The 26,817-nt window shown below is 37.1% G+C and overlaps 1 protein-coding gene across 1 annotated transcript in view; it reads right to left on the minus strand.

The window, feature by feature from the left end:
* Positions 1-26,817, minus strand: part of CFAP47 (cilia and flagella associated protein 47) — a 491,580-nt gene that overhangs the window by 18,192 nt on the left and 446,571 nt on the right. The window contains exons 61-62 of the mRNA XM_020881679.2: positions 24,200-24,371; positions 16,605-16,766 (exon numbers count right to left, since the gene is read on the minus strand). Coding sequence (XP_020737338.2) covers positions 16,605-16,766; positions 24,200-24,371 — 334 coding nt within the window. The remainder of the gene's footprint in view (positions 1-16,604; positions 16,767-24,199; positions 24,372-26,817) is intronic.

The raw sequence follows: 26,817 nt of genomic DNA on the forward strand, positions 1-26,817 counted from the left end.
CTTGACAAATACAATTACTTATGATAAATGCATTCATCTCCAGGAAAATATAGTGAAACCTAAACAAGCAGGTATATTTCACATTTCTGTTGAGACTCTCTTACAACTTAATGCTTGCAGAAATATATCAGAATGAAAGATACTGGATACTTCTAATTTTAAAGAAAGCATCTAAGAGAACATTTGTAATGTTAATTAAAAATGAATGCAGATAACTGTAATGAAGCAGAATGGTTGTTTCTCTTTTGCTTCCTCTACACAAATATACTGCCATAATTGCCTTTTTTTTTTCTTATAGAAAAATACAAGGGCATTAGGGAACAAATTTTATTATGTTAGGGAGTGAAACATATGTCATATATTTTCTGGTTGTATTCATAAAAAATTATGTCAAAGACCTTTAGAAATCAAGATACCCAGTAAAGACACAAAAATAAACTGAAAAGTAGTCTGAAGAAGTTGATTTTGCAATTATCTTATATTTTCCAAAGGCCAGGTCAAGGTATAAGGAAATGATCTAAATCTATTGCAAATGGATGGAGAAGAATTAGATAAATGTAGGAGAACCAAGAAAGTAAGAACTAAGCTCATAATTTTTTTTTGAAAAGGCTAAGTGAGACATAGATATAATCCTGACCTTTTATTGTGGAAAAATATCAGGCTAAGTATAAGTGTAAAATATTAGCATTATTATGGTCATAGTATACACAACCTAGGGTGACATTATCCAAGACAGTGGAAGAATGAATCATATTGGTTTCTGAATTAAAGTGGATATTCAATAGGATATAACATGTTCCTGTTCTTCCTTCCTTCTGATGGTAACCAGGGGCCTTGGCCTATGTCTCCACCTATCTAAATGAAAGCAGAGCTTCTGATTAGATTTAGAGACAAATTACATTTATGAAAATGATTTACCTTACAATTTAGATAGTAATAATCATGATGAAATTCTTTTAGAAAACTCACCCATTTCATTTTATATCTTTATTGAGTGTTTTCCTTTATGAGTATCATCCAAAATTTTCTGATTTTTAAATTATAATATCTTATAACTAATGACTAAATTATATAATTTTATCTGTTCAGAGCAATCACATGAGGCAATGAAGGATGGAATTTATGTTATCTTGAATTCAAATGCTATAGTTTCTACATTTTCATTAAATTAAATGCAAGATAATATTATAAAAAATCAAAAAGGACACAATATAATGGTTCAGATACTATGAACTCTATGGATTATATATTTTCCTCAAACAAGAAAGAAGAAACATAATTTTACTCATTAAAGGCCCCCCAAAAGATGTCCTTTTCATCATAGGGGACTGGAATGCAAAAGTAGGAAGTCAAGAGATACCTAGAGTAACAGGCAAGTTTGGCCTTGGAGTACAAAATGAAGCAGGGCAAAGGCTAACAGAATTTTGCCAAGAGAACACACTGGTCATAGCAAACACCCTCTTCCAACAACACAAGAGAAGACTCTACACATGGACATCACCAGATGGTCCATACAAAATATGATTATATTCTTTGCAGCCAATGATGGAGAAATTCTATATAGTCAGCAAAAACAAGACTGGGAACTGACTGTGGCTCAGATCATGAATTCCTTATTGCAAAATTCAGACTTAAATGGAAGAAAGTAGGAAAAACCACTAGACCATTCAGGTATGACCTAAATCAAATCTGATATGATATACAGTGGAAGTGACAAATACAGTCAAGGGATTAGATTTGGTAGACAGAATGCCTGAAGAACTATGGACAGAGTTTCATAACATTGTATAGGAAGCAGTGACCAAAACCATCCCCAAGAAAAAGAAATGCAAAAAGGCAAAATGGTTGTCTGAGGAGGCCTTACAAATAGCTGAGAAAAGAAGAGAAGCAAAAGGCAAAGGAGAAAAGGAAAGATATACCCATCTGAATGCAGAGTTCCAAAGAATAGCAAGGAGAGATAAGAAAGCCTTCTTAAGTGAACAATGCAAAGAAATAGAGGAAAACAACAGAATGGGAAAGACTAGAGATCTCAAGTAGCAAGGACCTAACAGAAGCAGAAGAGATTAAGAAGAGGTGGCAAGAATACACAAAAGAACTGTACAAAAAAGGTCTTAATGACCCAGATAACCACGATGGTGTGATCACTCACCTAGAGCCAGATATCCTGGAGTGTGACGTCAACTGAGCCTTAGGAAGCATTACTATAAACACAGCTAGTGGAGGTGATGGAATTCCAGCTGAGCTATTTCAAAGATGATGCTGTTAAAGTGTCACACTCAATATGCCAGCAAATTTGGAAAACTCAGCAGTGGCCACAGGACTGGAAAAGGTCAGTTTTCATTCCAATCCCAAAGAAGGGCAATGCCAAAGAATGTTCAAACTACCACACAATTGCACTCATTTCACATGCTAGCAAGGTAATGCTCAAAATCCTTCAAGCTAGGCTTCAACAGTATGTGAACTGAGAACTTCCAGATGTACAAGCTGGATTTAGAAAAGGCAGAGGAACCAGAGATCAAATTGCCAACATCCATTGGATCATAGAAAAAGCAAGGGAATTCCAGAAAAACATCTACTTCTGCTTCACTGACTATGCTAAAGCCTTTGACTGTGTGGATCACAGCAAACTGTGGAAAATTCTTAAAGAGATGGGAATACCAGACCACCTTACTTGTCTCTTGAGAAACCTGTATTCAGGTCAACAGTTAGAACCAGACATGGAAAAATGGACTGGTTCAAAATTAGGAAAGGAGTATGTCAAGGCTGTATATTGTCACTCTGCTTATTTAACTTATATGCAGAGTACATCATGCAAATTGCCAGGATGGATGAAGCACAAGCTGGAATCAAGACTGCCGGGAGAAATATCAATAACCTCAGACATGCAGAAGACACCACCCGGATGGCAGAAAGTGAAGAGAAACTAAAGAGCCTCTTGATGAAGGGGAAAGAGGAGAGTGAAAAAGATGGCTTAAAACTCAATATTCTAAAGCCATGGCTGATTCATGTCAATGTATGGCAAAAACCACTACAATATTGTAAAGTGATTAGTCTCCAACTAATAAAAATAAATGAAAAAAAAATCTTGAAAAAACAAAAAAAAAACCTCAATATTCAAAAAACTAAGACCATGGCATCTGGTTGCATCACTTCAAGGCAAATAGATGGGGAAAAAATAAAAACACTGATAGACTTTCTTTTCTAGGGCTCTGAAATCATTGCAGATGGTGACTGCAGCAATAAAATTAAAAGAAGCTTGCTCCTTGGAAGAAAAGCTATGACAAACCTAGACAGTGTATTAAAAAGCAGAGACATCACTTTGCCTACAAAGGTCTGTATAGTCAAAGCTATGGTTTTTCCAGTAGTCATGTGTGGATGTGAGAGTTGGATCATAAAGAAGGCTGAGTGCTGAAGAGCTGATGCTTTCGAACTGTGGTGCTGGAGAAGATTCTTGAGAGTCCCTTGGACAGCAAGGAGATTAAACCAGTCAATCCTAAAGGAAATCAACCCTGAATATTCATTGGAAGGACTGATGCTGAAGCTGAAGCTCCAATACTTTGGCCACCTGATGCGAAGAGCTGACTCACTGGAAAAGACCCTGATGCTGGGAAAGATTGAAAGCAGGAGGAGAAGGGGATGACAGAGGATGAGATGGTTGGATGGCATCATCGACTCAATGGATGTGAATTTGAGCAAACTCCAGGAGATAGTGAAGGACAGGGAAGACTGGTGTGCTGCAATCCATGGGAGTTGCAAAAAGATGGACACATCTGAGTGACTGAACAACAATAACAACAACAAACATGAAAGAAGAAAGATAATTTCACTCATTAAAGGCTCATATAGGTTATGAAATCTGCTCACTTTCTCATGTTTTTGGTAGCATCTACCTTGCCTCCCTTTAGTTAATTTTCACCTATTTGGGAAGTGTGTTTCAGATTATGTCAAACAGATTTGTAGTAGCAAAGACCATGGACAAAGCCCAAAGGTGTAGGCAAATACACATATAAAACTGAATGGAGGAATTCTGACTTTAAACTTAAAACTTTATCAGAGTCACAGGTACCAAAGACAAATGCCAAGCAAATATCAAAAGAAAAAAAAAAACACCTGGATGAACGAATATTGATTTCCTGCTCAAGAGCAGCTTTCTCAAAGTAAACAAGTATGATATTAAAATTTCCTGCCTGCCAATAAACAGATAATCATTTTTGCACTTCTGATTGCACAGGGAATATTTTAAAATTGACCAACTCAGAAAGTTTTATAGGCCAATTAGTTAAGGATAATCAATAAGTTATTAAAAGAGCAGAGCTCCAATGATGCCCATAACTGTGTTTATTTGGAGCTGATCAACTTATTAAAATTTTTTATTACAATGAACAACTTACTATGAAAAGACGCCAAATATATTGATATGATAGTTTTATGTAGTACATAAGGGCACAAATAACTTTAAATAACTCTGAATGAATTTTTAAAAATGTTCTTAAAGAGTTTTAAAAGGTAACCCAAAAGAAACAGGATATAACCTATGTGCCGTTAAATCCCAGAAACCTAAGAAATACACCAAGCTTCTGTTTCATCTCCAAGTATACTTCAAAGCAAATTTACATTCAGTAATAACCAAAGTGCCTGGGGATATTCATTCTTTCAGGGCATTTTATCAAGCATCCCTTATATATCTGGGACTGACCACGGTAGTCTGAGTCCCTTTCTTCATTGAACTCAGACTAATAATGACAGTAGATATTATATGACAAAACTCATCATAATTAAACTTCTGAAGACTAAAATTAAGTAAAACATCCTGAAAGAAACTAGGAAGAAATAAAATGTTACCTATAGGAGAGCAAAAGTTGAAATGACAGCACATTTTTCCTTGGAAACCAAGCAAGTCATAAGGAAGTGGTACATTTTTTCAAGAGATGAAGGAAAAGAACTCTGAATCATGAATTCTATATCAGTACTCTTCCATAATAAATGAATAATCTCAGAATAAGGGAAGCTAAAATAATGTGTCACTAGCAACTTAGCAGCAGCAGCAGAACTAATCTTTAAAAAGAGCTCAAGGAAGTTCCTTAACAAAAAAGAAACTAGAACAAGAAGAGGATGAGACTTCAGGAGGAAAGAAAAACAAAGGAATGGATAAAAATAGGGGTAGGTATGGGCTTCTCTAGTGGCTCAGACAGTAAAGAATCCGCCTGCAATGCGGGAGACCTGGGTTTGATCCCTGGGTTGGGAAGATCCCCTGGAGGAGAGCATGGCAACCCACTCCAGTATTCTTGCCTGGAGAATCCCCATGGACAGAGGAGCCTTGGCAGGCTACAGTCCATGGGGTTGCAAAGAGTTGGACATGACTGAGTGACTAAGCACAGCACAGCACATAATGGACTATCCTTCTTTTGATGAGTTTTTATAATATCTTACAACTGAAGCAAAGATTATAACATCATTATTCATGGTACTCAATTTATGTCATGACTTTACATTTAAAAATTGAGAGGAATAAAGGAACCTATGGAAATGAAGTTTCTACCCTTATTGTAGCACAATGTCTATAGCAATAGACTGTGATATGTTGCATATGAATATTATAATAAAGTAACTATTAAAAACAAACTATACAGTGATATGTATTTAAAAATACTATAGATAAATAATAATGGATTTTAATTTTTTTAATTTTTTATTTATTTATTTATTTTTTATTTTAAATAATAATGGATTTTAAAATTAGTTCAGTTTACCAATACAAAGGCAAGAAAAGGAAAACAGATGAAAGAAACAAAATGAACAATGAAATTGTAGAAATAAAACTAATATATTAATCATTACTTTAGATGTTAGTGATGTAAATGTACACCAATGGAAGTCAAGTTAATTTAAAAGGATGATCAAATTATATGCTGTCTGTAAAAAATACACTTCACCTTTAGTGATATAGGTAGACTGAAAACAAAAGTATGAAAAGCATTATACCATGCAAATATTTATTTTTTTAAAAAGTAAGAGTAAAGCAGGAGTGCCTATATAAATATCAGATTAAGTAGACTTCAAAGCTAATTTATGTGCCAGACAAAAGAGATATTATATAATGACAAAGAGTAAATATGCCAAAATGACATAAGAATCCTACATTTTCATGTACTAAATATCAGAACTTCATAAGTATATGTAGCAAAAACATAATTTAAAAGAGAAATAAATAAATGCACAATTATGACCTGGGATTTGAATACTCCTCTCATCAATTTAGAGAACAATGGGACAGAAAATCAGTGAGGAAACAAAGGAATTAAAAAAATATGATAAACCAACAGGCTTTAACAGATATGTGTAGAACACTCCAGCCAACAAAAGAATAATATCCATTCTTTTCAATAAATATAAAATGAGTTTATGGAGTATGTTCTGTGACCAGAATAAAATCACACTAGAAGTCAATAATAGAAAGACAATAGAAATCCTCTAAAACAGTTGTAAATAAAACAGTACTCTACCAAATAACCCAGAGGTCAAATGAGAACTCTCAAAGGAAATAAAAATAAACATTTAGAACCAAATGAATATGAACATACAACAGATCAAAGTTTGTGAAATGCAGCTAAAGCAGTACCCACAGGGAAATTTATCACACAAAAAATATTTACAACAGAATAAAGAAAAGATCTCCAATTAGTAATCTAAGCTCCCACTTCAAGAAACTAGAAAATAAATATCAAAACAGGAGTGAAATCAGCAAGATGACTGAATAAGATGTTCCTCACCCATATCCTCCACAACAAAAATAATTTCACATCCATCCATGGACAAAAGTACCTAGGTAGGAGATTGTGAAACTCTGGTGTAGTCTAAGAATGAGGGGAGCCATTTTGATAAAGCAGGCCCACAACCAGGTGGCTGACTTGCTAACTGTGGCTATGGCAAACAGCTCCACACCCCGAAGGACTTAGTCATGGCTCTATTTGGCTTTGGTTATGTCATCAGTGCCATATGCTCAAGGTCCTGGGAGGAGTCACACATCCCTGTGTAGGGTGACAGGCATATGGAACTCAATTCTGGCTGTAGACCCTAACGTAGACTGTGAACCAATTCCAGCCCTTCTTGGCCATGGTCCTGGAACTGTCCCTGGAGAGAACTGGTTTAGACAATTAACAGTGGACAGACAGAGAGTCTTTGTAGAAGTCCAGGAGTCCAGGGGAGAGGTCCCAGCACACTATTGGAACAAAACAAAACAAAACAATTCAAAATGGACACACCACATAGCATAAGCAAAATGATTTCACTTTAGGAGTGTGAGCCCTCCCCCAGAGTGCCACAGTGCAGCGCCCAGAGAGAACTCAGCTTGTGATTCTTCCCATGGAGGAAAGTGAGAATATGTAAATGGGTACCTCGCTGGGGAGTGGCTGGAAGAGCAAAGAATAGGGCTCTTAGAGGTCACTAAATGGACATGGCACCTACTAACTATATCACATACTCTCCTCAAGAAGGCCCACCCATGAGACAATGGAAACGTCTTTACTACACTTCCCCCAGCTTGTCTCTAAGTATCCCCAGCACTCTGGGTGCCTTGCTCCCACACACCCTCATCCTGTGGCTGGTCTGAGCTCCCAAGAGCAGCAATGCTGAGCCTTTGCAGATGGCTAGTGAGCATCTGTAGAAAGCAGGCCCAACTCTGAGGGGTTGTAAGAAAGCACAAAGTTGAACATTTAGCATTGCTCTAGGAAAAGCAAAAAGGAGGCTTGTTAGCATTAGAACTGGCTTGACAGGATCAAGAGAAGGCATACAAGCTTTTGTATTCTGCCATGAGACAGAGGAAGAGGTGTGGAACAGGGATACACAGAGAAAAGGTCTGAAAAATCCTTGGAATCTCAAGTAGGACAGAAAGAAGGTATTTATCTTCTGAAGACAGTCAGCAAAAACTGGAGGAGGTGACTACTACTTCAAATGAGAAGACAGCAACACAATAAGTAAGGAGATTGGATCATTAATCAACTAGCTCCCAACAAAAAAACCCCAGGACAAGATGGTTTCATCGGTGAACTCTACCAAGTAATTTTAAAAGAATGAATGCTAATCTTTCTTAAACTTTTCAAAAAAATTGGAGAGGAGTGGACACTCCTAAGCTCATTTTATGAGGTCAGCAATACCCACATGCCACAGGCAGATGAAGACATTTAAAGAAAAGAAACATGCAAGCCAATATACCTGATGAATGTGTGTGTGTGTGCACTCTAAGTTGCTTCAGTCGTGTCCGACTCTTTGTGACCCCATGGACTGTAGCCCACCAGGCTCCTCTGTCCATGGGATTCTCCGAAAGGCAAGAATACTGGAGAGGGTTGCCATTTCCTCCTCCAGGGACCTAATGAATATAGGTGTGAAAATTCTCGATAAAATACTAGGAAACTCAATTCAATAGTACATTAGAAGTCTCACACATCAAAAAGAAGTGGGATTTATCCCTGGGATGCAAAGATAGTTCAACATATACAAATCAGTAAATGTGATACACCACATTAATAGAGTGAAAGATAAAAATCATATGATACTTTCAATAGCTACAGAAAAACCATTTGACAAAATTTAAAATCCTTTCATGATAAAAACTCACAACAAAACTGACTGAGAAGGAATGTAACTCAACATAATAAAGGCCATATATGACAAGCCCACAGCTAACATCATACTCAATGGTGAAAGGCTGAAAACTTTTCCTCTAAGATCAGGAACAAGACAAGGGTGCCCATTCTCACCACTCCTATTCAACATAGTACTGGAAGTCTGAGCCAGAGTAATTAGGCAAGAAAAAGAAATAAAAGACATCCAAATCAGAAAGGAAGAAGTAAAACTGTTTGCTAATGACATAATCCCAGGTAGCTCAGACAGTAAAGAAACTGCCTGCAATGCAGGAGACCTGGGTTTGACCCCTGGGTTGGGAAGATCCCCTGGAGAAGGAAATGGCAACCCACTCCAGTATTCTTGCCTGGAGAATCCCATGGACAGAGGAGCCTGATGGGCTACAGTCCATGGGGTCGCAAAGAATTGGACATGACTGAGCGACTAACACTATACATAGAAAATCTGAAAGACTCTACCAAAAAACTGTTAGAATAACTGAATTCAATAAAGTTGAAGGACACAAAATCCACATACAAAAATCAGTTGGCCTTCCATACGATAAGAAAACAGTGAACTATCTGAAAAAAGAAATAAAACAATTTCATTATAATAGCATCAAAAAAGTATAAAAAGAGTTATATACTACGATCAAACATGATTTATCCCAGATATACAGGGTTGGTTCAACATTTGAAAATCAATTAATGAAATTCATCATGTCAACAGACTTAAAAAGAAAAAAAAGTACATGGTTATATCAATAGATACAGAAAAAGCATTTGATAAAATTCAACAACCATTAGTGATAAAAACTATCAGTTAATTAGGAATAGAGGTATACTTCCTCAAGTTGCTAAAAACTGTCTACAAAAATCCTACTGTCAACATCATATTTAATGGTAAGAAACTTCTAACTTCGCCACAAAGATCACATAAAAGCAAATATGTCTCCTCCCATCACTCCTTTTCAATCTCATATGCAAATCTTTGTTAATGGAGCAAAGCCAGAAAAGGAAATAAAAGATATTTAGGTTGGGAGGAAAGACATAAATCTGTCTTTATTTGCAGTTGATAGATCATCTATGTAGAAATTACCAAAGACTCTACAGTAAAATCCCTGGCAATTATAGCAAGGTTGAAGGATATAAGATTAATGTACAAAATACAATTGCTTTCTGTACATTAACAAGTGAAATTTGGAATTGAATACTAAGATCATTTATATTAGCATCTCTCAAAATGAAAATACTTAGGTATAAATTTACTATTAGTAAATACAAGATGTATATGAGAAAAACTACAAAACTCTGATGAATGAAAGTAAGTAACAACTAAATAAATGGGGAAATATGTTATATTCATGAATAAGAAGATTCAATATTGTCAAGATGGCAGTCCTTCTCAATTTGACCTGTAGATTCTATGCAATCCCAAACAAAATCCCAGGAAGTTAACTTATGAATATCAACAAATGGATTATATAGAGACGCAAAAGACTCGGAATAGCCAGCTCAGTATCGAAGAACAAGAACCAAGCTGGAGTACTAATACTACCTGACTTGAAGACTTACAATAAAGCTACAATAATTAACATAATATGGTATTTATTAAAGAATAGACACACAGATCAATAGATCAAAATAGAGAGCCCAGAAAGAAACTCATATAAATATAGTCAACTGATCTTTGATGAAGGATCAAAGGCAATACAATGGAACAAAGATAGTATTTTCAAGAAATGGTGCTGGAATAACAACATCCACATGCAAAAAATATAATAATCAAGACACATACTTTACAAGTCTCACAAATATTAACTTAAAATGGACCATAAACCTAAATGTAAAACAAAACAAAACAAAAAAAATAAAATTCCAAGAAGATAATATAAGAGAAAACTTATATGACCTGGGTATGGTGGTGCCTTATTGGATATAATAGCAGACACAGTCTCCATGAAATAAATAATAAGCTGCTGCTGCTGCTAAGTCACTTCAGTCATGTCCAACTCTGTGCGACCCCATAGACAGCAGCCCACCAGGCTCCCCCATCCCTGGGATTCTCCAGGCAAGAACACTGGAGTGGGTTGCCATTTCCTTCTCCAATGCATGAAAGTGAAAAGTGAAAGTGAAGTCGCTCAGTCATGTCCAACTCTTAGCGACCCCATGGACTGCAGCCCACCAGGCTCCTCCATCCATGGGGATTTTCCAGGCAAGAATACTGGAGTGGGTTGCCATTGCCTTCTCTGAAATAATAAGCTAGACTTCATTAAAAGAAGAACAATATCAAGAGAATTAGAAGACAAGCACAGACTGGGGGAACATACTTGCACAAGATATAACACATAAAGAATTATTATACAAAATATACAAATAACTCTAAAAACTCAGAAGAAGAAAACAAATAACCCAATTAAAAATGTGCAAAATATTTTATTGGACACCTTACCAAAGAAGATATACATATGGCAAGTAAGCATTTGAAAAGATGCATCACACCATATGTCATCAGGGAAATGCAAACTAAAACTACCTACAGTGAGGTACCACTATACTTTCATTAGAATGGCTGAAATCAAGAACACCAATATCACTGAGTGCCAGGAAGAATGTGGAGCAACAGGAACTCTCATCCATTACTGGTGGGGATGCAAAATAGTACAGCTAGTTTGGAAGGCAGTTTGGTCATTTCTGATGAAACCAAATACACTCTTTGTGACCCCACGAACTATACAGTCCATGGAATTCCCCAGGCAGAATAATGAAGTGGGTAGCCTTCCCCTTCTCCAGGGTATCTTCCCAACCCAGGGATCGAACCCAGGTCTCTCGCATTGCAGGTAGATTCTTTTAACAACTGAGCTCTCAGGGAAGCCCACCCTTACCATAGGATCCAACAATCATGCTCCTTGGTATTTACTTGAAAGAACTGAAAAATTACATCTATGAGAAAATCTTCACTCAGATGTTTATAGCAGCTTTATTCATAATTGCCAAAACTTGGAAGCAATCAAGATGTCCTTCAGTAGGTGAATGGATAAATAAACTGATACATCCAGACAGTGGAATATTATTCAATGCTAAAAAGAAATGAGCTATCAAGGCTTAAAAAGACATGGATGAACCTCAAATGCATATTGATAAGTAAAAGCAGTCAATTTGAAACGGCTACTTACTATATGCTAGTCTGAGACTCTCAGACTGCAAGTCCCTTGGAGTCTCAGTCCAGGGACTAGGGAATCAAACCAGTCAATCCTAAAGGAAATCAATCCTGAATATTCATTGGAAGGACTGATGCTGAAGCTGAAGCTCCAATACTTTGGCCACCTGATGGGAAGAGCCGACTCACTGGAAAAGACCCTGATGCTGAGAAAGATTGAAGGCAGGAGGAGAAGGGGACAACAGAGGATAAGATGGTTGGATGGCATCACTGACTCGATAGACATGAGTTTGAGCAAGCTCTGGGAGTTGGTGATGGACAGGGAAGCCTGGTGTGCTGCGGTCCATGGAGTTGCAAAGAGTTGGACACGATTAGTGACTGAACTGAACTGAATTGGCATACTATATGATTCCAATAACACGACATTTTGTAAAAGACTATGTAAAAAAGCTATGGAGACAATAGAAAGATCCGTGGTTTCCAAGGGTGGGGTAAGAAAGATAAATAGGGAGAGTAAAGAGGATTTTTAGGGCAGTGACAATTCTCTGCATGATACTATAATGATATATATATATATATATATATATATATATATATATACATATCATCATGTGTGTGCTCCACCACTCAGTCGTATCCAACTCACTGCAACCCCACAAATTGTAACCCGTCAGGCTCCTATGCCCATGACATTTTCTGGGCAAGAATACTGGAGTGGGTTGCCATTTCCTCCTCCAAGGGATCTTCCTGACCCAGGGATTGAACCTGAGTCTCCTGCATTGGCAGGTGGATTCTTTACCACTGTGCCATCAGAGAAGCCCATATATCATCATACTTTTGACAAAACTCATAGGATGTACAACACCAAAAGTTAGTCTTATTGGAAACTACAAACTTTGGATGGTTATGATGTGTCACTGTAGGTCTAGCTTTATTAAAAAATGTACCATTTATGTGAGTGACGTTGATAATGGGGGAGGTTACATATATGTGAGGGGAGGGGGTGGTTGAGAAATCTCTGTGTCTTCCTCTCACTTTTCTTGGAAACCTAAAAGTGCATAAAAACCATTTTAAAAATCCAGTACATAATGAATGATTCTATTTATATAAAATATCCAGAAAAGGCAAGGCTACAGAGAAAGAAAGCATATCAATGGTTGCCAGAGATGAGGGGTGGGAGTAGGTGTTGACTGAAAAGGGGTTTGAGGGAAATTTGTGGGGAGATGGAAGCACTAGTGGTAAAGAACCCACCTGCCAATGCAGGAGACATAAGAGATGCAGGTTCAATCCCTGGGTTGGGAAGATCCTCTGGAGGAGGGCATGGCAACCCACTCCAGTATTCCTGCCTGGAGAATCCCATGGACAGAGGAGCCTGGTGGGCTACAGTCCATAGGGTCACAAAGAGTTGGACAGGACTGAAGCAACTTAGTACTTAGTTGCTTCAGTACTGTCCAACTCTTTGATCATGAACTCCTTACTGCCAGATTCAGACCTTAACTGAAGAAAGTTGGGAAAACCACTAGACCATTCAGGTATGACCTAAATCAAATCCCTTATGATTATATAGTGGAAGTGACAAATAGATTCAAGGGATTAGATCTGATAGACAGAGTGCCTGATGAACTATGGACAGAGGTTTGTGACATTGTACAGGAGACAGGGATCAAGACCATCCCCAAGAAAAAGAAATGCAAAAAAGCAAAATGGCTGTCTGAGGAGGCCTTATAAATAGCTGTGAAAAGAAGAGAAGCAAAAAGCAAAGGAGAAAAGGAAAGATATATCCATCTGAATGCAGAGTTTCAAAGAATAGCAAGGAGAGATAAGAAAGCCTTCCTCAGTGATCAGTGCAAAGAAATAGAGGAAAGCAATAGAATAGGAAAGACTAGAGATCTCTTCAAGAAAATTAGAGATCCAGGGGAACATTTCATGCAAAGATGGGCTCAATAAAGGACAGAAATGGTATGGACCTAACAGAAGCAGAAGATACTAAGAAGAGGTGGCAAGAATACACAGAAGAACTATACAAAAAAGATCTTCACGACCCAGATAATCATGATGGTGTGATCACTCACCTAGAGCCAGACATCCTGGAATGTGAAGTTAAGTGGGCCTTAGGAAGCATCACTACAAACAAAGCTAGTTGAGGTGATGGAATTTCAGGTGAGCTATTTCAAATCCTAAAAGATGATGCTGTGAAAGTGCTTCACCCAATATGCTAGCAAATTTGGAAAATGCAACAGTGGCCACAGGATTGGAAAAGGTAAGTTTTCATTCCAATCCCAAAGAAAGGCAATGCCAAAGAATGCTCAAACTACCAACAATTGCACTCATCTCACACACTAGTAAACTAATGCTCAAAATTCTCCAAGATAGGCTTCAACCATATGTGAACTGTGAACTTCCAGATGTTCAAGCTAGTTTTAGAAAAGGCAGTGGAGCCAGAGATCAAATTGCCAACATCCACTGGATCATCGAAAAAGCAAGAGAGTTCCAGAAAAACATATATTTCTGCTTTATTGACTATGCCAAAGCCTTGGACTGTGTGGATCACAACAAACTGTGGAAAATTCTTCAAGGGATGGGAATACCAGACCACCTAACCTGCCTTCTGAGAAATCTGTATGCAGGTCAAGAAGCAACAGTTAGAACTGGACATGGAACAACAGACTGGTTCCAAATAGGAAAAGGAGTATGTCAAGGCTGTATATTGTCACCCTGCTTATTTAACTTATATGCAGAGTACATCATGCGAAATGCCAGGCTGGATGAAGCACAAGCTGGAATCAAGACTGCCGGGAGAAATACCAATAACCTCAGATATGCAGATGACACCACCCTTATGGCAGAAAATGAAGAACTAAAGAGCCTCTTGATGAAAGTGAAAGAGGAGAGTGAAAAAGTTGGCTTAAAGCTCAACATTCAGAAAACTAAGATCATGGCATCTGGTCCCATCATTTCATGACAAATAGATGGGGAAACAGTGGAAACAGTGACAGACTTTATTTTTTGGGCTCCAAAATCACTGCAGATGTTGACTGCAGCCACTTTTTTTTTTTTTAAATAAAAAGTTTTATTGGAGAAAAATAGAACCACCACGTACACAGGGAAAAGAGCACAAAAATTCAACTGATACAGAACTGAAAGTCACAACTACCCAATGTTGTTTGCGATTACTTTTCAATTTCTTAAATGGCTTCCATCAATTTTTTAAATAGCCTTGCCAATTTTCAGCTGAAATAGAATCAAGTTTTCAAAAAATTAAGAGCCTCAGCGAAGGGACCAGCTTTTAAGATAACAAAGGTGACACCAAGAGTCTCCTAATAGGACCAATTCTACCGAAAAATTCCTGAAGCACATAACTACTGAGTCTGGTAGAACAGTAGCTCAGAGACCATCAGGGATTAGTTAGAACACTGACTCAGACGGTCCAGTATGCAGAGAGGGCAAACAAAAAAGCTGCATTTCCCTGTCAGATGAGTTCACGTAAGAAAACCAAGGAGGTGCTAAGAAAATACAGGCAATGGCTGCTCAAAATAATTAAGAAGGCATTCTAAATACCACATATTATTAGACAACAGTGTGTAAAGTGATGCAATTAGAAAACAGGCAACTTAAAAAAAATATGGTCACAGGTCTTTGAGAACTCAAGAAAACAATCAATAGCAAACACAAGAGCTGAAAGTCTCAGCTGAGGGTTGAAAGTGAAAGTGAAGTTGCTCAGTCATGTCCGACTCTTTGCGACCCCGTGGACTGTAGCCCACCAGGCTCCTCCGTCCATGGGATTCTCCAGGCAAGAATACTGGAGTGGGTTGCCATTTCCTTCTCCAGAATTGATGCTTTTGAACGGTGGTGTTGGAGAAGACTCTTGAGAGTCCCTTGGACTGCAAGGAGTTCCAACCAGTCCATCCTAAAAGAAATCAGTCCTGAATATCCATTGGAAGGACTGATGTTGAAGCTGAAACTCCAATACTTTGGCCACCTGATGCAAGAACTGACTCATTTGAAAAGACCCTGATGCTGGAAAAGATTGAAGGTGGGAGAAGAAGGGGACAACAGAGGATGAGATGGTTGGGTGGCATCACCAACTCAATGGACATGAGTTTGAGTAAACTCTGGGAGTTGGTAATGGACAGGGAGGCCTGGCATGCTGCAGTCCATGGGGTTGCAAAGAGTTGGACATGACTGAGTGACTGAAGTGAACTGAACTGAAGGATGAGTTTGAAACCTAGAATGTGGCTATGACTGCAAATTCTGCACATTTTAAAAAACTATTGAAATGTACACTGACAATAGGTGAATTTTATGGTATGTTATACCTCAAAAAAAGCTGTAAAAATATTTTTTACATCTGATAAAGGTAAAAGTATTACTGCCATGCTGCTTATGTTATCACAAGTATAACAAAGATAGCTGTGACTAAGCAGAATAAAACAGAAAATGGAATCTCAATGTAGCTTACCTAATCACCTCTACCTAGTTAAATCACTTAATAGCCCAAAACCATTAAAATTTACTGAAAACCTCCCATCTATCTTTGAAAAAATATGTTAAAACACCCTTTGAAAAACAAATAGAAATATTATTCTAAATTTCAATATCTATTTACTTGTTCTTACTGTTCTTTGGTATTCGCTTTGTAGATTCTATTTTCCAAGTTTTAAATAATAAATATGAAATATATGAAGCTTTGATTCCTAGAAGCAATACTGCTCAGACTTAACCAGAAAAAGATGACATAATAGAATTTTCCATCTTAAATTCTGTTTCCCAGTTCAGCATAAATTACATTCACAAAACCAGTTACACATATATGCTTGATGTATTACCTTGCCTGACTTGTCAGTCTGAAGTTAACAGTAGATTCCTTAAATAAACCAACCGCTTCAATATCAATGACCTCATCCACATCAGGCTCAGTAGCAATCAACATCATGGGAAATGTCCAGATCCCATGTGTTATGCACTCTACTTTCAGTGTAACTTGAGACCTTGAATAGAAAAAGAGATTTATAAAGGATATTGCAGGAAAACAAGCAAAGGGAATATAGTATAGCACATCAACGTCTAAGGCGAAAATGTAAGTAAACCTGTGGTTTCAGTAAAAAAACTGAAGCTTTTAATTCTTTAAAAAAGTGTAGATGGAAAAGATGTGGATGGGCTGTTTATATCTCAGGAATAATTCTGTAGGTCAGAGTCCCTATTATTATCCTCCCTTTGAGGTAATTATTTCATAGGGTATCTTATTTACTCTCTAGTTATTTACTAATAATTAGTAACATATGTAGAATTCACTCTGCAAATTTTCTGTACCCAGCATAGAATATCATATTACTTAATAATCTGAGGAGAGGTTGACAAATGGACCCAAGTGTTACACTAAAAGGTATTCGATAAGGGGATTTTCTGTTCAAACTGAAACATCATGAAAAAGTTCTTTGAACTCTTGCTTCACATAGAAAAATTATATTTTCTGTGAAAACTTACAAAGCCCCCAAAACTGACTTAAACTGAAGCTTTAAAAAATTAAATTGCAAAAAAAAAAAATTAAATTGCAACTGATAAATATCACAAACACTTTACAATAACATGTAATTGAATGGCAACTGAATTAATGAAGACAGTAAATATAGCCTTCTAAGCAGTTGGCTCTGAAGAAGAGTGGAGACATAGGTCAGTAGCTGACGGTGAAGAATAGTTACTCATGTGTTTGTTTGCATCGGGTGGAAATAGCTCAAACACATAGCTCAGTAGTTGCAAGCCATATCATATGTCAGAATGGACCAAGAAATCACAATCTTCTTACATAAATCTTTCAGAATAGTTCTGGGAACTCTTAGCCTCTTTAAATTGGACTGTGAAATTATTCAACAATTTGGGGAACAGTTAGATAATATATTATCAAATTTGAAAGGTGCAGACACTAAACCAGTTAATTCACTATTAGTAATTTCCCTCAGATATACTTCAAAGATTTCAAGAAGCAATGTGTATAAGGATATTCAATGTTGCATTACTTATACTATAAAAAAACTGGTACCAAAATTTAAAAAATATCCCTTCAATACAGTGCTAGCAACAATAAAATGGAGTAGCCCTCATAAACAACAAAAGAGTCCAAAATGCAGTACTTGGGTGCAATCTCATAAATGACAGATTGATACCTGGAGTAACAGGCAAATTTGGCCTTGGAGAACAAAATGAAGCAGGGCAAAGGCTAACTGAATTCTGCCAAGAGAATGCACTGGTCATAGCAAATACCCTTTTTCAACAACACAAGAGACAACTTTACACATGGACATCACCAAATGGTCAATACTGAAATCAAATTGATTACATTCTTTGTAGCCAAAGATGGAGAAGCTGTATACAGTCAGCAAAAACAAGACCTGGAGCTGACTGTGGCTCAGATCATCAGCTTCTCATAGCAAAATTCAGGCTTAAACTAAAGAAAGCAGGGAAAACCACTAGGCCAGCCAGGTACAACTTCAAATCCCCTATGAATATGCAGTAGAGTGACAAATAGATTGGAGGCATTAGATTTAGTGAGCAGTGTGCCTGAAGAACTATGGATGGAGGTCTGTAATATCTCACAGGAGGCAGCAAAACCATCCCAAAGAAAAAGAAAAGCAAGAAGGCAAAGTGGTTATCTGAGGAGGCTTTACAAATAGCTGAAGAAAGAAGAGAAGCAAAAAGCAAGGGAGAAAGGGAAAGGTACACCCAACTAAATGCAGAGTTCCAAAGAATAGCAAGGAGAGACAAGAAGGCCTTCTTCAATGAACAGTGCATAAAAATAGAGGAAAACAACAGAAGGGGAAAGACTAGAGATCTCTTCAGGAAAATTGGAAATATCAAGGGAACATTTCATCTAAAGATGTGCACAACAATGGACAAAAACTACAGTAGAGACCTAATAGAAGCAGAAGAGATCAAGAAGAAATGGAAAGAAAACATGGAAGAACTGTACAAAAAAGATCTTAATGAACTAGATAACCACGAATGGTGTGGTCAGTCACCCAGAGCCAGACATTCTGGAGTGTGAAGTCAAGTGGGTCTTAGGAAGCACTGCTGTCAGTAAAGCTTGTGGATGCAATGGAATTCCAGTAGAGCTATTCAGAACTCTAAAAAATGATGCTATCAAAGTGGTTCACTCAGTATGTCAGCAAATCTGGAAAGACCCAGCAGTGGCCATCAGGACTGGAAAAGGTCAATCCTCATCCCAATTCCCAAGAAGGGTAGTGCTAAAGAATGTTCAAACCATTGGACAATTGCACTCATCTCCCATGATAGTAAGGTCATGCTTAAAATCTTGCATGCTAGGCTTCAGCATTATGTGAACAAGAACTTCCAGACATCCAAGCTGGGTTTAAAAAAGGCAGAGGAACCAGAGATCAAATCGCCAACATTCGCTGGATCACAGAGAAAGCAATCTACCTCTGTTTCATCAACTACGCTAAAGCCTTTGACTGTGTGGATCATAACAAACTGTGGAAAACTCTTAAAGAGATGGGAATACCAGACCATCTTACCTGTCTCCTGAGAAACCTGTATGGAGGTCAAGAAGCAACAGTTAGAACCCTGTATAGAACAACTGATTGGTTCAGGATTGAGAAAGGAGTACAATAGGGCTGTCTGTTGTCACCCTGTTTATTTAACTTATATGCTGAGCACATCATGAGAAATGTTGGCTGGAATTAAGATAGGTGGGAGAAACATGAACAACCTCAGATATGCGAATGATGCCACTCTAATGGCAGAAAGTGAAGAGGAACTAAAGAACCTCTTGATGAGGGTGAAAGGAGAAGAGTGAAAAAGCCAGCTTAAAACTAAATATTAAAAAAAAAAACTAAGATCATGGCATCCAGCCCCATTACTTCATGGCAAATAGAAGGGGAAAAGGTGGTAGTGACAGATTTCCTCTTCTTGGGCTCTAAAATCACTGCAGATGGTGACTGCAGCCATGAAATCAGAAGACGATTGCTTCTTGGCAGAAAAGCTATGACAAACCTAGACAGTGTGTTGAAAAGCAGAGACATCACTCTACCAACAAAGTATGTATAGTCAAGGCTATAGTCTTCCCAGTGGTCACATACAGTTGTGAGAGCTGGACTGTAAAGAAGGCAGAGCATCAAAGAATTGATGCCTTGGAACTGTGGTGCTGGAGAAGACTCTTGAGAGTCCCTTAGACTGCAAGGAGATCAAATCACCAATTCAATGGACATGAGTTTGAGCAAACTCTGGGAGATGGTGAAGGACAGGGAAGACTGGCGTGCTGCAGTCCACGGGGTTGCAGAGTCAGACATGACTGAGCGACTAAACAACAATAATAAAGTTGTATTACACTGAAACAGTGAAATATTATTCAGCATAATGAAGCCCATAACGGATATATCATCTTAAATTTATGTCCAAAATATAAAACCTAAAGCTACACCTCTCTAACACTCTCCTGTCTTAGTGAATGAAACTATATTCCCCTATTAGCACTATTTAAAGAGCACTATTTCAATAGCTGGTCTACCTGCTTCTATTCTTGCCACTGCACAACTTTGAGCTGTTGGTTTATTTTAGTTTTTCTTATTTAACTACATTTTAACCACTTCAAATTCATGTGGAATAAATAGTCACAGAAGTAAATGAGTATGTACAACTATACACAAAAGAGAATTGCTGAACTATGTCAGATTATCATACAATACTTATAGAATTTTATGAATCACATACACAAGTTGTCATAAATCAGTCTCTAAAATATTTACCCTTTGGTCATTTCCAATTGCTTTCAGCATAAAAGGTAAATTCATAGCCTCATGATCTTCTGTGATCAGATCCTGGTCAAACTCTCCTCCAGTTGGTTACTTTCTCCTTTGCTTACTCTGTTATAGAAACACTGACCTCCTGACAACTCACTGTTCATGCGAAATGTTTCCTGTCCTACTACTTTGGCATTTATTACTGCCTCTATCTCAAATGGCTGCCCTGGCGGCTCAAACGCTAAAGAATCTGCTAGCAATGTAGGAGACCTGGGTTTGACCCTTGGGTCAGGAAGATGCCCTGGAGCAAGGGAATGGCTACCACTCTAGTATTCTTGCCTGGAGAATTCCATGTACAGAGGAGCCTGGCTACAGTCCATGGGGTTGCAAAGTGTCAGACATGACTGAGCGACTAATGCTTCTGTCTCAAATACTCTTCCCGGAGAAGGCAATGGCAACCCACTCCAGTACTCTTGCCTGGAAAATCCCATGGACGGAGGAGCCTGGTGGGCTGTAGTCCATGGGGTCGCACAGAGTTGGACATGGCTGAAGTGACTTAGCAGCAGCAGCAGCAGCAGCAAATATCCTTCCAAGCTCTTCTCATCTCTAAGGTCTTTCTTCAGACATCACCTCTTCCTGGAAGCCTGTCTACCTTACCTAGTGTACATCCTTCCTAGGTCTGTATTTCCCTTTATTTATTTCCTTATCAGGACAATCTGAAATGTTTTTGTTTCCTATGTACATAATTCTCTTTTATTTCTCACTCTCACTAGACTAAATATTCTAAAAGTGCAGGAATTTTGTCTCTTTTGAAGATGCTAAACAATTTTTAAATAAATGAGTAAACATGGCCAAATGACAACACTGAGTGATTTCATTCATCAGCCAATTCTTTGAGCATGTAGGAAGCCACTGAGTCAACCTTTTTGGCCCACAGTGAGGAAGACCACTCAGTTACAAGGATGGCACAGTGAATCATTTTATAGTCAATACTATGGGTTCCTAACAATGTACATATATGGCATTCCCTATGTCAAACTGTCTCAAATCCTATGAAACAGAACTTTGGGTTCTCATTCTGTTCATCTCTTGAGCAGATAAAAAGTTCCAGGAAAATGTTGAGCTGATATGATTATTATTTCTAAACATTCCTTAAGACAAATGACATCTGTAATTGCTCTATTAAAAAAAGTTCAGACTTGTGTTAACTTATAATCATCAGACTGATTCATGACAATATCAACTGCTAATCTCTTTAAGTTTTAGTATTAGACCCTTGATTTTTATCTAAAAATGAGTGGTTGTAGTGGTTTAGTTGCTCAGTCATGTCTGACTCTTGTGACCCCACGGACTGTAGCCTGCCAGGCTCCTCTGTCCATGGGATTTTCCAGGCAAGAATACTGGAGTGGGTTGCCATTTTCTTCTCCAGGGGATCTTCTCAACCCAGGGATCAAAACCTGGTCTCCTGCATTGCAGGCAGATTCTTTACTGACTGAGCTACCAGGGAAGCCCTAAAAATTAAAGGATATATGTATATATAATTGATTCACTTTGCTGCACAGCAGAAAGTAACACAACATTTTAAATCAACTATACTCCAAAAAAATTGAAAAAATAAAGAAAAAAAAGGTCAAGGTCTTAAGGAATAATATTCTTGTTTTTACTATATTTTATTTTTTGTAAAAACACATTTAAGGCTCTGACCATTACTCTCATTATTTCAATACTATTCTATGAAAGGATAAACATGAAAAATTACCTTGTTTTTATTGTTGTGCAACAGTGTTATATTTTCCTTAACAAACCCATGAAAATTTTGTTGTCTTTTTTTACCTTGTCAATCAGGAAGAGAAGAATTAAATTTGATGTTTATTTAGATTATCTAGGTAAAGTATGATTTGGGTATAATTATTTTCTTGTTCTTTTTTCAAAATTTAAAGCTATTGGTTTTATTTATTTTTGTTTTTTTATCATTTAATGGTATGTCTTGCAGTGAACCATCCCAAATACATATGGAAGAAGGAATGACAAAAACAAATGAGTATGTGTGCATAAAAAATAATTATTAAACTACATCAGAACACCACAAGACACTCACACAAATTTATAGATCATGAATATAAGTTGTCCTAAATCAGTTTCTCAAATATTCACCAAGAAGCTCTAAACCCACCAAATGTAGAACAAATATAAATTCACATTGGTTCTGTTCATACTCATTAATGATAACATTTTCCCCTTCTGTTTTTTTTTTCCCATTTATTTTTATTAGTTGGAGGCTAATTTCTTTACAATATTGTAGTGGTTTTTGCCATACATTGACATGAATCAGCCATGGATTTACATGTGTCCCCATCCCGATCCCCCCTCCTGCCTCCCTCCCCATCCCATCCCTCTGGGTCTTCCCAGTGCACCAGCCCTGAGCACTTGTCTCATGCATCCAACCTGGGCTGGTGATCTGTTTCACCCTTGATAGTATACTTGTTTCAATGTTTTTGCTGGTAATTTCCCTGTCACTGAATCAACATCATACTAAGCTAAATGTGAAAAAATACTAACAAATAAATGTTTAGCCGCTAAGTTGTATCCGACTCTTTGTGATTCCATGGACTGCAGCCCACCAGGCTCCTCTGTCCCATGGAATTCTCCAGGCAAGAATACTAGAGTAGGTTGCCATTTCCTTCTCCAGGGGATCTTCCTGATGCAGGGATCAAACCCTGTGTCTCTTGCACTGGCAGGCAGATTCTTTACCACTGAGCCACCAAGGAATCCCATAGAAAACTATGAAAATTTTTAAAAAGCCCATAGAAAACTATGAAAATAATGTTTAATGTGTACTTTCTTCTTATAGTCTGATTTTATTACTGTTTCCTGAAGGGGACCCTGCTATCTTTTAGTTATTAGACTACATTCTCAAAGCCGCTTTAAATACACACATGGGTACATTGAATGCATAGTTAAATTATAGGAATCGTTAAAAACACAAGTAATACTGTCAATTGTTTTTTCATGGTCAGGCAGTATTTTGTGCTTATTTGCTATTTTAATCAGTGTTTCTGCATCAAGACATAAAATCCTGTTTCAGATGTGACTTATCCTACAGCATGTGTAGGTGCTAAGTATCAGTTGTATAAAAAGTTGCCTAAAGACACTGGACGAGGTTTTCCAAAGGACAGATATTCAAAGCTTACTATTCTCACAGACTCTAGTGTGACCCTCTTATACTTTACCTTTAGTACAATGCTATGGTTTTGAATGGTAAAATGGTAATGACAGCAATTGCAAAGGAGGGCACTCAGCATTTTCATCATTTGAACTGGTTCTGAGAAGTAGTATGGAGAAATACCATGTTGCCAATGTATAGCGCCAAGTCTGCAATTAAAAATTTTTTTCAAAGTAGACAGCCCTGTTTTGCTAATAGCATATCCTAATGATCTTGGGGAGGTCACAATTCCTGAAGCCTATCTCAGATTTATAATAATTTGGACTATTCTTTTTCATCAGAATACTTTTCACAGCTGGATAGCTAGAAATAATCTATTTACCTAAATGGCATCAAAGAAGTAATGCAACTGACAAATAGAAAGATGGAAAGAAAAAGACCATATTATTTAGTCTAAAAGAGTAATAATATTGTTTAAAGAAATTAGGGTTTGTAAAAGCAGGTTTACCTTGCTGGTTTCTTTGGTGTAAATATCAGATTGAAGACCAATGTAATCTGTTCATTCTGGGCATTATAAGATTTTTTGATCAAATATATAGCGATACAGGATTCCAAACTAGCCTCTTCAACTTCAGATTCAAATTCAATGTCATATTCAAATTCACGTTTCATAGGTACATCTAAGAAAATCAAGATTTAAATGCATTTTAATTCAACTAAATATGTATAGGTTGAAAATCAATTATACGTCAGCAATAATCATGCACAGGTATTTAGAGTGAGGGAAAGGGTGTATGTTATTTAGCTTTGTGTTCATAATACCTAGTGTGTTACCAGGTATATAATAGTATTCAGTATGCTTTTAAGAGTTAAATAAATGAATGGATATAAAAAATAAATACACCTACTATCCTTAATCTCACCATCCTTAAAATTCAGACTAATAAAATAAGAAATAGACAAGTGGAAACTAAAAATTAATATTTACTATAAATGCAAATAATATGATATGCTGTATATAAAATATATTAAAAGCTTATAGACTTATAATTGATAAAGAAAGATTTGAATTAAGACCAAACAATATTAAAATAGTATCCCAGTCTATTAAGGCAGGACTTTCAAGCTCTGGGATATTTTAACAAAAGAGAGAATTCTTCATTTCTTAGTCTTGAGGTATTATAGACAATATGGTTAACCATGTTTTCCTAACCAGTAGTTTACCAGAAGAAAGTCAGTTATAGCAGGGTTTTGTTAGGTATATGTGAAACATATTCAAGACTGGCATGTAGAACAGAAGCATAATCATCAATAATATTTATGCTCCATGTCCATATAAGGAGCCCAGACTGCAAATCAAGAAGTTTGTGGCATACAGATCATGAAAGAGAGGTCCAGAGAGCCATCACTGCAGAGATAATTTCTAAAGCCTGTCTCTAATGTGCAAAGGTAAAAGTGATCCTTTGATTCACAGAACTGATGGCCACCTCTCTCTCACTAATCCTAGCAGAATTCAGACCACTTTTCAGAAGTGGCTGGTCATAATTTCTGCCATAGAACTCTGAAAAATAGCTTGGCTGTAACAATCCCAAGTCACATTTAATAATTACTCAGTAAGTCTTATTAATGTAAAATAATGGACTGACCTATAGCCTTACAAGATCTTTTTCTTTTTTTCATGTGTAAGAATAAATCTCAGACCTTCTGAATTGCTAGCTTTCATCCTGTTGACCAAATTGGCAATTGTTCCTATCGATAACCATTCTTTGTTGTAGCAAAATCAATATGTCTACATTTAATATGTTGATTTGTTCTGGGGATGGGATATGGAAATGTTCCATTGGAAGCCATGCTCCATACTGAGTAGCAGCATTTAAGAGTTTTAGAGTGTTTAATGGGAGATGAAATTTCCACTGCATTCAAATAACATATTTTTCAAAGCAAATACTATTGAGATCTGCATCTGTTTCTGCTTAATTATTGAAGCCTTTATGGGAATGGTTGTGTCAGAATCAAGACAGGGAATGAGAAGCTAAATTTAGTTTCAGAACCATTGAACCCCCTGTGGGGAATCTGTTACTATAGATGTCATAATTCTAATCCTAAGAAGATCTATTGGTACAAAACACAGACCTGATTATCTGCAAGGGGACAGGGGTCGCGCAAGTAAGAACCATATTAGTACTTTTTACACTTTACATATTTCCCTTGTTTTAACTAGAAAGCAGTGATACGAACACATAAGGAAGAAAAACAGAATCAGGTGGTACAAAATCCTAACAAACTGACATTCTGCATTGTGTCTTCAAGCTAACAAAGTAGAGTCTCTGCATTTTATTTGAAAAGTCATATTATCAAGTTAAAAGCATACCTTCTGCAACGTTCCCAACTTGGAGAGAATCTGTATACTACTTTTATGTGTATTGGGTTGATCGGAGCTAAGTCAGTGAGACCAGTGTAAATCAGTTATCATCTGATTGTTGTATAAAATTAATTACTCATGACAAATATAGCTCATATTTGAGAGAACAAATGCACACTTCTAAAAAACATTTAAATAAATGTAGTTTATCTTATGGAGAAGGCAATGGCACCCCACTCCAGTACTCTTGCCTGGAAAATCCCATGGATGGAGGAGCCTGGTAGGCTACAGTCCATGGGGTCGCTAAGAGTTGGACATGACTGAGTGACTTCACTTTCACTTTTCACTTTCATGCATTGGAGAAGGAAATGGCAACCCACTCCAGTGTTCTTGCCTGGAGAATCCCAGGGACGGGGGAGCCTGGTGGGCTGCCGTCTATGGGGTCACACAGAGTTGGACATGACTGAAGTGACTTAGCAGCAGCAGCAGTTTATCTTAATATAGATTACTATTTCAAGTTATAAGTTCATACTCCTTAGGACTACTGTAATAAATTTTTTGACACAGGAGGAAGATTCTGTTTTTTGTTTGTTTTAAACACAAACCCTTAAAAAGACATTTGAACTCATGAAATTAAGGGTCAGGATAAACATATATTTAATTTCAATTGTTTTAATAGGTATTGAAATATTTACTAACCTCTTTTTTTCTATCTTATGTAATGGTTATCACATGCTTGTTTAAAAGCACTTCCCATTTTCAAT

Source organism: Odocoileus virginianus, unplaced genomic scaffold, assembly GCF_023699985.2.
Source record: "Odocoileus virginianus isolate 20LAN1187 ecotype Illinois unplaced genomic scaffold, Ovbor_1.2 Unplaced_Scaffold_10, whole genome shotgun sequence".
Lineage (NCBI taxonomy): Eukaryota > Metazoa > Chordata > Mammalia > Artiodactyla > Cervidae > Odocoileus > Odocoileus virginianus.